The sequence below is a fragment of the Solanum verrucosum genome, unplaced genomic scaffold, assembly GCF_900185275.1.
Source record: "Solanum verrucosum unplaced genomic scaffold, falcon-dt-bn FXZP01000274.1, whole genome shotgun sequence".
NCBI lineage: Eukaryota > Viridiplantae > Streptophyta > Magnoliopsida > Solanales > Solanaceae > Solanum > Solanum verrucosum.
In genome coordinates, this window is record NW_026020258.1 from 617,696 (window position 1) to 633,252 (window position 15,557).

Sequence of the window (15,557 nt, forward strand, 5' to 3'; positions counted from 1 at the left end):
TTTCAAAAAAAGATTGTCCAAACACAATTTGCTTATCAAAAACACTTTTCAAATGAATTAACTAAACAAAAAATATTATTTATTTCAAAACTTTTTTCGAAAAACTATTTTTAAAAGTAAACAAATTATAGCAATAATGTCAAACAGACTCTAAAACATGATCTATCGAGGATTTGAGTTTGGGAATATAGGTCACATATGTAGAAATTATAATGGGTCAACATATTGTGTACCACCAAAAATAAAGAATATGCTTTTTAAATTCATCTGAAAACAAATTCTTGTACATTTATGTTCAGCAATAACGATAAATAATCTTTAGCATAGACTCAAATAATCTCCAATATTGGATTACATCTACCTTGACATGAAATCTTGTTACATAGCTCCAATTTTATGATGCACTTTCAAGAGAAATATCAATACTGATAATAACTCAAGAAGAATCGTTCAAGTCTTGACAGATCAACAGAAATAAATGAAAATGATATGCAACAAGAATATGATATAAGGAATTAACTATATTTGTACCTTCATGTATAATTAAAAATTTACTTCAATAATTACTAACATTATTTTTCAGAATATACATTGTGCATGACTTGAAACAAACTAGTATATATAAATTTAATCAACTTGTTAAATGTTCTTGTGAAGTCTGCATGCGAATTCTTTCATTCCTAGCACATTCCACCTGGAAATAATAGAAGCATTACATTAGGAACTACTCATTTGCTGCTGACAAAACGATGTGCTAGTAATTTTGAACTAAAAATTCACATTCATATAACTGTTGAACAAGAAAAGGCTCTTTAACTGCGTAACTGCGATAAAAAGAAGATAAAAACTTAATGTGAGATGTTCTTTTTTAGATAAATTTCTTGTCTCACAGCATCATGATTCCTACAATTCGAACAAAATTAGATGTCCTTCACTAAAAATCTGAAAGAATACCCCCACCAACACCAACACCCCCTCCCACAAACCCCACCCCAAAAGAAACCCAAGGTTCTTGATGGGCTAAGTTCTTCTAAAGTACCTGCGCCACAAGTTTCCTTGAGTAATTATGATAAGAGGAGTCATAGTGGTTACAACACATACTTAGCTTGCACAAATGTGAATTTGAAGGTTAGACTAGTTTTCTTTAAAAGCCACACTAAACCTGTCCATATCCAACAAAGCCTGCTTCTATAGAGATGCAAAGCTGCAGAGTCCACATGCTACTCTTTTTATACGTTGTGTCCCTCAATGAGTCAAACTTTAGCAGGATGTATTCAAAAGGTGCAAAATAAATGCTCCCCTCAATGAGTCAAAGTTTAGATGGATGCATTATCAAAGTGCAACATCTTCAATAAAAATTAAAGTGAAATAGAAAGATTTTACGATTCATTTTCAAATATAGCTTCTAAATGTATTATGCTTTCTTCAGATCATATTAATAGGGACCATACCTGGAAAGCCTCTAAGATAGAATTGTAATGCCTTTGCTCTGAAACTGCAGCTGCATATTGCCCCTTGAGAGCTTCATGAGCTTTCTGCTCAGACTGTAGAGCAATTTGCACCTTTTCCAGCTTCTGGGATATGCAGCTCACTAGTAAGTGTTCATATTACAGACCATACAAGCGCCACTAAGAAATATTTTGATTTTTTAATGCTTATGCTGAAATTTGTTTCGGATGAGAGAAAAGCGTAGGCAATAGGCAAGAGCAAATATAAATGGCAGAAATATAACTGTCAGTGAAAAAATGGAATATGACACAGAGAAGATCCAGTACTCCTCTACACAATTTGCCAAAAGGAAAATAGGCAATGCAAAGAGCCATCGAGGAGATCTTCAAGCTTTCCTTTTAAAGGCATTATTGGTTTCATGAAAGGTACCCCCAATGTCACTTACACTCCCACTGAATTAATTACTATCATGCAGGGATTAAAGATTGCTTTACAACATAATCCTACTCCCATTGAAATAGCCTCAGATTCATCAGAGGTAATCAACATGCTACAAAATGGACATCTGACTTACTGTCCGTCAATCTCCAAATGCAGGTCATAGATGTGTTGGTGTTTTTTTAAAAGTGGGGCAGCACAAAAAGATTAAAAATGTCTCTCAATGGATTGAAATGACTTTCAATAAATTTATTAAGCATTGAGGGGCTTTAAATAGCCAACATAAAACATATAATCTGCATAATTTAAAATTTAAACAACCTAAAATATCTCAACAACATAAACAAACTAACTAAAATTCAAAATTCAAATTTATTCAAACTAAATAACTTATTTTGCTAAAAGTTACTGCAGTAACTAAAAGCAAACTTCAACACTCCTCCTTTGCTTTAGTTACTGCAATTGAAAAAAATGCTCCTCCTCAATTTTTGCTTTGGTAGTTGATGCTGGATTTTTTCATTGTTTTTGAACTTGCAAATTTTCTTCTTTTTTCTTTCTTCTTTTGATTTTGTTCTTCAAAAACACGTGCGATGACATAGGTTTCAAAATATGATTTTATTCTCAAAGACCAAATTTGATAGTTTTCGTCTGTGAAAATTTGTGGGGCATTCAAAGAGAGACAACTGCTTGCCATTATTTTGGTTAAAAAATGATTTAGAAAAGCCTGTGCGTTGAAAAAAGCACGGGTTGAAACGGTAGCCTTGATGGGTTAAAATGGGTAGCCCTTACGGGTTAAAAATGTATGGTAGTTTTTGGAAGATTTCACAGATCCCTTAAGATCAATGAAGCTCTTGTTACCACTGTTGGTGTTTTTTTAAAAGTGGGGCAGCACAAACAGATTAAAAATGTCTCTCAATGGATTGAAATGACTTTCAATAAATTTATTAAGCATTGAGGGGCTTTAAATAGCCAACATAAAACATATAATCTGCATAATTTAAAATTTAAACAACCTAAAATATCTCAACAACATAAACAAACTAACTAAAATTCAAAATTCAAATTTATTCAAACTAAATAACTTATTTTGCTAAAAGTTACTGCAGTAACTAAAAGCAAACTTCAACAAGATGCAGTCACAGGATAATCCAACAGTCAGTCACATACAGGGAGAAAAATCAAGTAGCTGATCTACTGGCAAAAGAAGGTGCAAAGAGGTAATGTTTAGATAGACTTACAATTTTGATAGTTCCTCTGATGTTTGCCAACAATGTGTTTGGACAGACATTCTAGAACTACTTTTGCTAGATATATCTCGGGCTATAACATTTCATGTGTTGGACACATCTGGCGAACAAATTATAGGAGCAATGCTCCCACTAATCTAGAATTTTGCCATATTGGTATGATAATCCTATCCAGTTAACATCCCCTCCCCCCCTCCCCAAAAAAAAAGCGTGCCTATTAATAATCACCAATTCACATGACACCGCCCCCTCCTCCAAGTCAATTTTTTGATGAGTTATAACGAAAGCATATTCCTAAACTTCTTGTATCTATCTAAAGGATCAGAGTCTGTGTATTGGTTTTAGTCCCTCCTCTAAACACTAAATTTCTGGTTATTATGAACCTTCTCATTGTTCTGAAAAAGCTTTTTTCTCACATACAGGAATTGATTAAATGCTCTGAAAAAATGAATTCTCAACTGTTCAAGAAAAGTCATACATGCTGCTCTTTCTTTGAGGTATTGGTATAGAGTTTTAAGTATTAAACTCTCCTCTAAACATTGAATATACAGCCATTATTCCAAAAAAAAAGGGTATCATTCAATTCTACTAATGGATTTACAATAGCACTATCATCTAAAGCTAGTTCTGTTTCATGGTGACAAAAGGGAAATAAAAAGTCAATCCAGCATACTCAACTTGACTTTACAGTCTAGAGTTGCAAATTCAAGTTTCTTTACCTTAAGTGATGGGGTAAGTAGGAAGTAAAAAAAAAGAAATCACATCATATATGTCTAAGGTTCTCAATATGTCAAGATTTATTGATTTTGAGTAGGAAAGATACTGTAGAATACTCCTTTTCTTTAAATTTGCTCGTCTTACTTTCCTTTATCCTTCATTTAAAAAAGAATGTCTCTTTCCTAATTTGGCAACTCCTTAATTTCAACATTCCACATTGCATGTTGAAGACCATAAATTTAAAGTGCATTTTGGTACATTGTATATCTTTAGTCAATAACCACAAGATTCAAGTCTTTTTTTATTTCTTAAACTCTATGTCTGGTTAAACTAAGACAACCAAATGAGAACGGAAGGAGTATTATATTAACACTAGTAAACGCGGGAATTTAATATCATGAAATTTATAAAATAATACTTAAAACCTATCCGTCATTAAAACTAAAACACTATATTATTTTACATACAAGATTACGTAGTAACGAACATTAATAATGTAAAGGAAAATGAAAATTATAACATCTTATCAATTATCCTTAATAACATAAGCATAAATTTATGATTGTAAAAAAAAACCAAGATATGTAACATAAGCAATGGTGTTAGTGAGCAACTCAACAGGAGCAAAGTACACGAATATTTAAAGAAGAAAAAGCAGAAAAATAAGAAGTTCAGAATTTTTGTTGTTTTAAAATGAAAGGAAATCCCTCTATTTACAAACAACAAAGGCTAGTGTGAACAAATGTTTGTTGTGCCTTATCAGAAAGGTCACAACTATTTGAAAAAGTTGCAACCCTTCGGAAAGATCACAACCTTTCATAAAAGTCACAACTTTTCATAAAAGTCGCAACTCTTCATTGAAGGCGCAACTTTTCATAAAAGTGGCAACTTTTCATGAAAGGGAAGGCTAGTTTTGGAAATAAATAAATTAAAGGGAATCCTAGTTTGTGGGAAGAAGAATAAGAAGTTCAAAATTTTCGTTATTTTAAACTGAAAGGAAATCCCTCTATTTATAGACAACAAAGGGTAGTGTGAACAAATGTTTGTTGTGCCTTATCTGAAAGGTCACAACTATTTGAAAAAGTTGCAATCCTTTGGAAAGATCACAACCTTTCATAAAAGTCACAACTTTTCATAAAAGTCGCAACTCTTCTTTTAAGTCGCAACTTTTCATAAAAGTCACAACTTTTCATGAAAGGGAAGACTAGTTTTGGAAATAAATAAATTAAAAGGAAATCCTGGTTAGTGGTGGCGCCACGTAGGCAGGCCTAGGGTTCTCTTTTATATATATGATATGATATAAGATAAAACAAGAAATTGTGTGTTTTTTTATAAAATAGTCACTAAATAGGCATAAAGAATAATAACCTAGCATATTGCATAATTAAAATGACAGTATAAGGAGCCTCTCTTCTACATTGATAATAATCAATCCATTATGAAGTAATCTCGCTTGTTTTTTCTTTTTCTTTTTTCGCATCAGATTTAGTAATCAATATCAATTTCAACTAATATATGAATTCTCTGTATCTAAGTGTTCAGCCAATTCACAATGATTATGATATTTTTCCGTCAGTTGTTAATCTACAGCACCTCTTCTACTTTTTCCAAGTTAGGAACTGGCTATACTTTGTGAAAGCGTAAGCAGAGCTTATTCTAGATCTTGCAAACAAATTTTTATTTGCGATCTACCATCACTTCATATAATACAAAAGAGCATCTCCTCTACCATTTGTCACAATAGAGATAAATGATGTTTCACAATACTATGTGATGTACAACAGTACTGAAATTTGGTGTAATATGATATATCATTTTTTGATCAATTCAGATTTTAGAACTTGAAATTGAGGGTGTCACGATAAGAGAAATTTTATGAAACTATTACACAGATACTATTTCCTCCAGATATAATAGCACTACAAAGTGTCAAAGCCATTTGTTTCAAACTAAAGAAAAACAAATAAAAATAAGATCTAACTCTTTTTTCAGTGCTACCTGAATAGACTGGTGAGAAAAGGAAAAGGAAGAGGAAATTATTTATCTTAACAAACACAAATAGAAAAGAGGCGGACATAAATATATTTAGAGTTCAACTTGTAACAGAAGAAGTGAAATTTATTTAACACCAGTAGTTCATAATCTTGAAATAAAGTAGCTTCTGACAATAGATAAATGTAACCTGACTGTAAAAAATCATTACACCGCAGATGTACATAAGTGTTTTAAAAGGAGTTTTTGGGGAGAATCAGGATGAGTCCCGGGGTGGGGCACAGTAAAAATGCACTAGGGAGACCCGGGGGTAAAAAAATATTGGGAGGTGTAAGCCCCATTGTTCTGGGCAGACGCCTAGTCACTGGGCGAGTTTTTGTTTTGGGGCGTAAGTCTAGAAAGCCTCTTCCAGATTACTAGAATTGCTAAACAAGTCTTTAATTTAATACCAAAACCACAACAGTCGGCTTGTTATAAAATTCTAAAAAGTTAAAAAACTTGAAAGTCAATTTTTAATTTTTTATTTTTAGTCCTAATTTTTATCCTCTCTCTTCATCTTTTGTCAGGTAAAGGGGAAAATGACTATTTTTGCAATTTAAAAGCAAAAAACTTCATCTTTCATCACTTGCTCTGGTTCAACGCTTTTGATTAGGTTTCTTTCTCACTTTTTCTTTCTTTTCAAGTTCTTTTGCTCTTTCAAGTTAGTTTATGAATTTCTACTTTAACTTTCTTTCCAAGTCTGGTTAGACTTTTTTGATGGATCAAGTTCTAATTAGTTTTTTCATAAATTGATTATTCTCATTAGCATCTTTAGATGAAGTAGTTCTATATACATTTTCCATCTTTTTTATATTTATTTCTATGACATTAATTTATAAACTATTAAAAATTAAGTCTCTTGGGGATTACGCCCAGTGTCTTGAGGCTTATGTCCAGCGCCTCGAGGCTTACACCTCACCCCTTATTAGAAAAAAATATCCCCCCTTGCACTCAGTCCTTTTAAGACACTGACGGATATCAGTTAAACTGATCTCTTTATCCTTTTTATTTTTAAAAAAATTCTCACTCAATCAAATAAATTGGAGAAAAAGCTTATAAGAGTAACCATGACAAACTGACATTTGCTAAAAGGTAGTAATATAAAAACCTTGGCAAAGACTAAGCGCCTAGGACTGAATTAGAACTATTATAAGATTTATTTTCCTGTTTTTAAGAGTTCCTCACTCATTCAAAAGAATTGGAGAAAAAGCTTATTAGAGTAACCATGACAAACTGACATTTGAAAAAAGTAGCAAACTAATTATATTGGCAAAGGCTGAGTGAATCCTAGGACTGAATTAAAACTACTATAAGATAATTATTTTCTGGTACTAAAATAAGAAAAGCTGTTTTCTTTTGGGAGTTTCTATTGAATGTATTTTCACTTTAAATCATTTTTCTTCTTACTCTTAGTTACATTGTGGCCCAATTTGCCAAAAGTAGCTCAGGTTAAAAGATGTTAGATTAATTTGTCTTAAATAATGAATCAATGGGTTATTTCAGATGTTAATAAATATCTGAAATATAAGATATAAAACTAAAAGACATGACATGGTTTTGTTAAATCATCAGAACATCCAGCTTTTCAACCACAGTGTGCATCTTTCCATGCACCAATTTTCTGTTCCATTTAATAATACATATTAAAATTTCAAATTTATCCCAAGCAGGACGACCAAGAAACTGCTTCACTCTCCCTTGTATATTAGTACAGATGCATTTCAAGAATGAGGAGCATGGATACCTGTTGAGTCCCGTGCAGAATTCCTTCCATGGAATCAATTAGTTTCTTTCGACCAGCAGGGCTAGTAAGAGCATCTTTGAACTATACAAAGAGAGACAAAAAATGACAAGATAGAAGAAATCAACACTGTCTACAGAAAAAATAGGATGGATCAGAACACAAAGGGAGGAAGATTCAAACAAAGTTTGGATATCAACAAGAAATCAATGTACATTTACATGGTAGAAACCCAAGAAAACTATCAGAGAACTACAAAGTGTATGAGATAGATTACAAAGTATTCTTTTAAATTTAATCTGTGTTAAATCAGTACAGTTACACAAAAGAAGAGTAACTCAGAAAAGCAGCAAAAGTCTTTCCACTCTTCAAGAGAACAAACAACCAAATACACCTCGCTCATTGATCGATAATAAGATCAATAGGTCATTTGACATATAATTTGATGCATTTCACCTCATACTTTGGTGTGTTTTAAGTGCTTTCATTAGTGAAAAATGACCTATTGATCTTAAATTTGAGGATTTAATGAGTAGGAAGTCATGAGCGAAAAGGAAGAAAATTTGAACTGAAATGAAGAAAAAAAGCAAAATCCAAAGTAATTGCATGCGGTTGGTGTGTTGCATGGTCATAGCATCGGCGACTGGCAGATTCTGATGAAGTAATTGCATGCTAAACAGTGAAGTAATTCCTCACTGCATGGTCATCATGTTGGGAGATTTAGTATCCCAACCTTTAGTTTTGAGTTTTTCCCTTTGGTTAATGGTTCGATACTTCCCTTAGGTGCATATGATGTTTTAGCGCTTTGGTTAATGGTTCGATACTTCCCTTAGGTGCATATGATGTTTTAGGACATTGTTGGGATGCTTGGTTTGGGACTCGAAAGACTGGGGCGAGTTTCTGCATCATCGGACAAGATGCTAAAATTTTAACAACTGAAACAGGGCCAAGTGCAGCCAGCACTTAGGAAGTACGGCCAACACTTGGCCAATTTAATAGCTGAAAATTGGTAGATGCTTACCCAAGTGCATCCAGCATTGCCCAAGTGAGGTACTGCAGATATAGCCCGGGTTTGATATTTTATTTCATTCTTTACCATTTGATACCTGAAGGGTTTTGACCTAGATCTTCATCTACAAGCTTGGTGTAAGTGACTCCAACTTGGAATTAAGTCTATTTCATGAAACTAACCAAAGATCTATCATCTAAACATGGAATTAGTTGGGTAAAATTAAGGATTTGAGACATAAACCAGAGAATCACTAAAGTGAGGTTTTGAGCAAGCAAATGGACTTGAAATAAGAATCTAACCATAGATTAGAAATCCTTAGAAAATGGATAACCCGATTGTGAATCTTGTTTCGAGGTTTGTCCATGCTGGTTGGAGTTGACTTACACCTAGTCTAGAATTATGGAACGATTCTAGAGACATTGTTTGACCTCATTGAGTATTATTTTGGATAGGCAGAATTGGTGGGATTTAGGACGGAATCGAATAGCAAATACACTTATGGTCAAGACAGGTCTTGCATCTCCTACCTTATGCAATTGACTGACCTGCTACTTCTTTCCTTCAATAATGCCTCGGCTTCACTTCAAGAACTATTTACCAAGGAAAGACTACTTTGTTTTGAATGGAAGTGGCAGGCTCGGTACGGTTCGCTTATCCATCGGCAAACAGGTGGCACACACTATACTCAATTGGACTATCGCCCAGTGAATCTTTCATAGAGAAGCACACCAGGTGCTCCCTTAATCTGCACTCCGGGCTACTCAAGTTCGTTTGGTAGATTGAGAGCGACAAAGGTGGTTCACAAAGGTTAAGGCTAGCTCGGACCGGGAAAAGTTAAGGATTTGACCTCAATGAGGAAACTCTTTCCAAATTGACTTGTTTTACACTAACGAGCGTACATGCGGATACTAGGGCTTATATGCTTTCCGAGATATAGGATTACATTGCTAGCTATGCTTAGCATGTGACTCCCTTTGTCCCAATTTATGTGGTACCCTTTCCTTTTTGTTCTGTCCCAAAACCTTTCTATAATTTATTGAACCTAGTAACTGTGTATGTATCTCATTCTTAGAAAAACAGTACATAGGTTGTACTGAAACCATATTTACAAGATTTACTTTAAAATCCTACTATCTTTTTCCTAAAATGAGTCTAAAACATCAACTAGAGATCGTATCATTTGAGTATAACTGATTACACCAAAAACATAGTATCTAAAGATTATTTAGCTTGACCTTCTACATACTATTCTCTATGCCATCAAACATCTAGATTCTAGAGTTCCTATCCTTCTAAATTGTCCACCAAATGTTAGCAGGACAATCCTCCATCTATCACGGTTTTTTGCATGCATACCTTCTTCGTCCCAGCTCTGGTTTGCTTCAGTAATCTTGCCTGGCAAAGTGCAAGATATGCATATGCCCTTGAGATTTAAGAATATCCTCCTCAGCTGTCCCGTGATTTTACAGTGAAGAAATAAATAGTTAACTGTCTCAGCAGTCTCACCACAAAAGAAACATCTAGGACATAATGGTATCCCTCTCTTCATCAAATTATCTTGAGTCAGTACTGCTTCATTAGTTAACAACCAGACAAAACAGCCCACTTTGTGTGGTATTTTGGTTTGCCAGATACCTTTCCATGGCCAATCGTTTGAACTCTGAGTGGAGGGATTCATCCAGTTGTAAGCATTACTCACCTTGAAAAGGTTCTTTCTCCATTTCCACCATAAAGTATCTTTTCCAGCCTCCAAGTCATTGAAGTGATCTATGATTGCTGAAAAAGTCTGTCACTCTTTGAATCTCCCAATCATTAAACTAACCCGCAAAAAATTTAAGCCACCGCCCCGCATAACAATTCTTTTCATTTTCAACCCGCCCTGCATAAACCCGCCCCGCATAAATTGTTTAATAATTTCCTTTTCTAGGTAAGTTTGATACTAAATTTTTTTTTCATAAAATCAAAGTTATTCTTTTATTAAGTTATATTAATTTAATAAAATATGACTTAAAATTTTATGTTTTATAGGTCAATTGGAAGTATGTAAGAAATTGTATTAGTTTTGATTGAACCATTTTCATTTACTATCTTGAACAATTTAGTAACTTTAAAGAAATATCTTAATAGATAATGCTCTACAACTGTTATAACATGTAAAAAGTTAAAATTAAGATTGAACCCGCATAAAATCGCATAGACCCGCAAGCCGCCCCGCATTAGTTTCTAAAAACCCACTTCAACCCGCCCCGCATAACCTTAAACCCGCACCACCCCGCATAGCCTTAAACCCACCTCGCCCCGCATCCGACCCCGCCCCATTGCCATTCCTACACCTACTGAAGATAAGACTCCATCCTTGAGGTGTCCGAGCTCTGCAAAAGTCTTCTGCTGATGAAAAGTTAAGGAGTGTATGTCTGGGAAAAGAGCTCCCACTTTGCCCGACTCGTGGCAGTCATCCTTCCAAAATCAGTTTTTTTCCCAATAACCACTTTGATCTTACTGTTGGCCTTGAATTCATTCCACAGTTCTGATAGACCTCAATAAGGCGTGCTTATCTCCTTGGTCATCCAATTACCTTTCTCTTCATACTTTGCACAGATGACATCCTTGCATAGAGACTAATTTTCATGGCTATATTTCCAAAACCATTCATTTTGAGAGCCTTACTCCGTATTTTCAGATTCTTGAAACCTAATACACCTCTCTCTTCCCAACTGTCACTCTTTCCCACTTAACCAAATTATATCCCTTCCTTTCTTTATTTTCTTGCCATAGAAATTTCCTCCTAATTTAATCCAAACTGTTGATAATTGAAGTGCTGGGAAATTACGGCACATTTAATACTTTTTGATAAGGAATTTATGCAAGCCTTAAGCACATTTTGTATGATATGATGGATTTTTGCCAGTGTTTCAGGTAAACAACTAAAATGGCAAGAAATGTGAAGTTACAGACGGATGAGTCCACGGTCCGTCAATGGCATTGACGGACCTTCATTGGTGCCGTGTAAGGCCAAAATCCTGCAGACAAGGACGAATTCAACCACGGTCCATAGAAGGAAATGACGGACCATCAAAGTCACCATAAATATCCAAAAAAAACCTGCAGACTAAAACTTTAAGGAAAGTGTAAAATTCAGAAGCATTTCACAGCGACACTACAGACCGTAAAATAGATCGACAATCCATAGGAGATCCTATAAGTAGAAGAATCGGAGACTTGAATATGCAGAGGATCCTGTTGATGATGAACAGGATGGCCTGTGGAAACAAATGAGGGGCCATAATTTCTCCCTTGGAGCAGACAGCTGAAGTTGACTTTTCCCTAACGGTTGACTATGAACGATTGACAAACTGTCATAGAGGGTTGCGGTCTGTTTGAAGCAGCGTCAAAAGCCTTTCCCAGTTCTGATAGGACTCATTATTTATTGTCTATTAATATTTTCCTTAGGTTTTTAGAACAGAATGTTGTATGTCATAGGAGTTTTTGCGATTTTTGAGTTTGTCTTCAAGTTTGTGGAAACTTTACTACGCTTTTCTAATTCAATCTCTCAGTTTACTTCAATCTAATTCTTCATATGTATTATGCTTTCAGTTATTAAGTTTGTTTGTACTCCAATTATGAGCAGCTAAACCTCTTGCTAGGGTTGTTAACCTGTATGATGGGAAGTTCTTAAGATACATAAATCGGTATACATGGTTAGAAGGTTTTTGATGAATAATTAATTTGTAATTCTCTCATAGAGATTAATGGTTGCAGAGGTTGATCACACCATTGCTCAAATTCAATTCGGAAGAGTGAGTTAGGTTTTGGTCGATTAATTATCAAGAACTCAAGGCAGTAACCTTGTTTAATAAATCTGCATAGGAATATGTTGGCTTTACTTGGCTTAGTATGATCAATAATTGATATCACTTCAGTTGTTTGCAAATTTAGTAAACGGAAAGTATGTTTAACTGTTGGAAACCACTAGATGTTAGAATATAAGATCATTGCTCATCAAAAACAACCTGACAAACTGCCCGTATCATGGGATTGGAAATTAGGGCAATGAGAGGGCCAAGGAAGACGCATTTGCAGACTTGACAGTACTATGTGAGGAGGTCTCACAAGCCAGAGCAGATATTGCTGAGTTGCTGTCCAGATCAGCCCCCTTATTCGATGACCCCGCCTCTCATAAGCATCCTTAACAGAGAGGGGTGTGGTCCTATGAAGATCAAATAGAAAAAAACATGTTCCATATTTTCTGAGGCGACTTCACAGTGAAGAAGGAAATGTCCAGTAGTTTCAGCCTCCTCTTTGCACATATAGCAGCATCTGTTTGGGAGTTGGATTTTCCTTTTCTTCATATTATCTTGAGTAATACATGCCTCATATAGAGTTGTCCAAGTAACACATACAACCTTAGTGGGAGATATAGAATAAAATGTATGGGAAAAGACATCAATTGGTACCTACTCATTTGCCTCCTCTTCCTGGTTTTGTTGGGAATTCAATTTCCGCTATTAGGTACAATGAGTAGCCATGTGCAGACCACAGCATGTAAAACACCCACTTCTCTGCATGAAGGCCCCTTTGTGGATGCAACACTATTGCTACCTGATGAGAGTCTTAAGAGTTATTTGCACCGGATCTCCCCCACCTCTATTAAGACCACCCCGGCTAGGTTGGTCCCCTGTGTAGTTTTGAAGGTTGTAACTGATTGTCCCTCCAGGATTCCACCTAATAATCCACAAGGCACTCAACAGTTTGCATTGCCTTGACAAAATTATCCACCCTTCACTGCGGCAGCTCCAAGTGAGCAAAAGGCTTCGTCCCTTCCATGAGAGCAGAAAACTCATGCACATAATCCCTTATTGACTTCATTTGGTGTAGCTCCCAGAGTCATCTTCATGCATTGTACTACATAAGTCCTCTCATGTCTCCAGAGTGTCTTCACCAGCCCTAATGGCTTCATACTTCACTCACCACCAAAGCTTGGTATCCCCTCGCAAATACATGGCAGCAGTTGCTACCTTCTTTGCTTCTTCTAGCTCCCCACGGCCTTAACGTACTGGTCGATGTCGAAGATGAAGTTCTCAACTTCATTGGCATTCCGAGCACCGTGCTAGGACTTTCAGGAAGATGCTTATCGTGGAAGAAGAGCCCAAGCATGAGTCCAAAAATTGTGGAGAAGAGTGGACTAAGTGTTACACATTTCATGGTCCATGTCAAAATCCCAGAGGAAAATTGGTGTCACATGGAGCTCAAAGGGAGCTGAAAATCAAGCCCACATGGAGTCAAAGGGTGCTGCAAATCAAGCCTAAAATAGGCTGAAATTCACGCCCAAAACATCCTAAATTGGGCTTGTGTTTTTGGAGCAAAACAAAGGCATTCTTTCCTTTTATTTTTTTTGTTTGATTGTTTGGCAGAAAGTGTGACATTAATTTTTACTTGTTTTCCTAGTTTAAAGTTTTCTAGTTAGGATTTACTATTAATTATTTTCATAAAAAAAGGATTAGAATCCCATGCTATTTGCGATAAAGTGTTCGACATCTCCCTATATATAGCTGTGGATTTTGTTCTTTGAGTAAACAACATTATTATCAATATTATTGAGAGTTCTTTTCTTTAAACCTTCGTGCATTGGCTACTTGGGATTTACCTTATAACCTTACAAGAAAGATTTCTTTAAGAGATAAGACAAATCATGTGGTTGATATCTATGGTTCTTATTTGAGCTAATAATTAGATAAGGTAATTTATTTTTGAGACAAGGGTAACTTTGTATTCACACCAAAAAATTCATCATCCAAAAAATGATGAATTGGAAACTTACATCCCACCCATGGGTATACTTTACAAGTTTCCTATAAAATCAACTAAATCTACTATATCCCCTACAAGATTCTGTTTACACCAAAAAAACAAAAGGCTTATACAATTCATTCTAATCTTCTGTAAGTTAGTCTTTTGTCCCTCAAAACTTCTTAAATTTCTTTCTTCTGTAAGTTAGTCTTATACTAATCATTTTAATTATTCAACTAGGAGTCTAAATCACTTGCATCTAAGTTGTTGAATTGAATTTACTAGTAAAAAGGATTAGTCTTATTTCGCAAATTAGGTCTACTACAATTAATTAGGGTTCTTAGCACTTTTTTTTTTTTTTGATAACCGTCTGTGACCCGCCCTTTGGACCAATCACAGCCTTCTAAACTCGGGTTCTTAGCACTTCATTTCGAAGTTTGGAGATTCTATTCTCTAATTGCGGTTATCTTAATTCCATGTCTGTAATCTTTGTATTTAACTTCTGCATAATTTTCTTGTTTTTCTTCAAGTAACTCGATTTTTATCAAATGGTATCAAAGTGGTTCTATCAAGATTCCGTTCTTGATAATATTGGGAGTTTATTCACCAAAAAATAAAAATAAAATTAGAACTCTTGCTCATCGCGGCCCTCTATGGAGTGAATCAGGACTCTTGTTTTTTCCTGTTTGTTAGAACTCTTGCTTATCGCAACCCTTTAAGAAATTTGACATTTATCAATAAAACAGGTTGGACCTCCATCAAATTACAGATATTAGGAATTTTCTCAAAAAAGTTCCAAGGTCTGTAATTCCCCTTAATGAATTGCAAAATTCAGCAATCATAGGCAAGTCAAGGAACAAAATAACAAGAGATTAGACCTACGTGTTGGGCTTGATTTTCCTGTTAATCATCCAGTGGCTCAATAAAAAATTAGGGACCTTAACACAGAGACACAGGATGAAAGAGCAAGCATTGTGGAGAAAGATCCTTGCAGACAAGTATGGGAAGAAATGGAAAGATGGAGAACCTACCACAATATGAAGCCACATGGGATATCTTTATGGAGAGACATAATGAAATAGCATATAAGGGGCCCTACAAAAAGATTTTGGCAAGAAAGGTGATGGGAAATGCT

At 35.0% G+C, this 15,557-nt stretch overlaps 1 protein-coding gene across 1 annotated transcript in view; it reads right to left on the reverse strand.

The window, feature by feature from the left end:
• Nucleotides 1-631: 631 nt before the first annotated feature.
• LOC125833318 (uncharacterized) overlaps nucleotides 632-15,557 on the reverse strand; it is a 34,109-nt gene continuing 19,183 nt past the window's right edge. The window contains exons 7-9 of the mRNA XM_049512463.1: nucleotides 7,627-7,707; nucleotides 1,452-1,574; nucleotides 632-694 (exon numbers count right to left, since the gene is read on the reverse strand). Of these exons, the coding sequence (XP_049368420.1) occupies nucleotides 632-694; nucleotides 1,452-1,574; nucleotides 7,627-7,707 (267 nt within the window). The remainder of the gene's footprint in view (nucleotides 695-1,451; nucleotides 1,575-7,626; nucleotides 7,708-15,557) is intronic.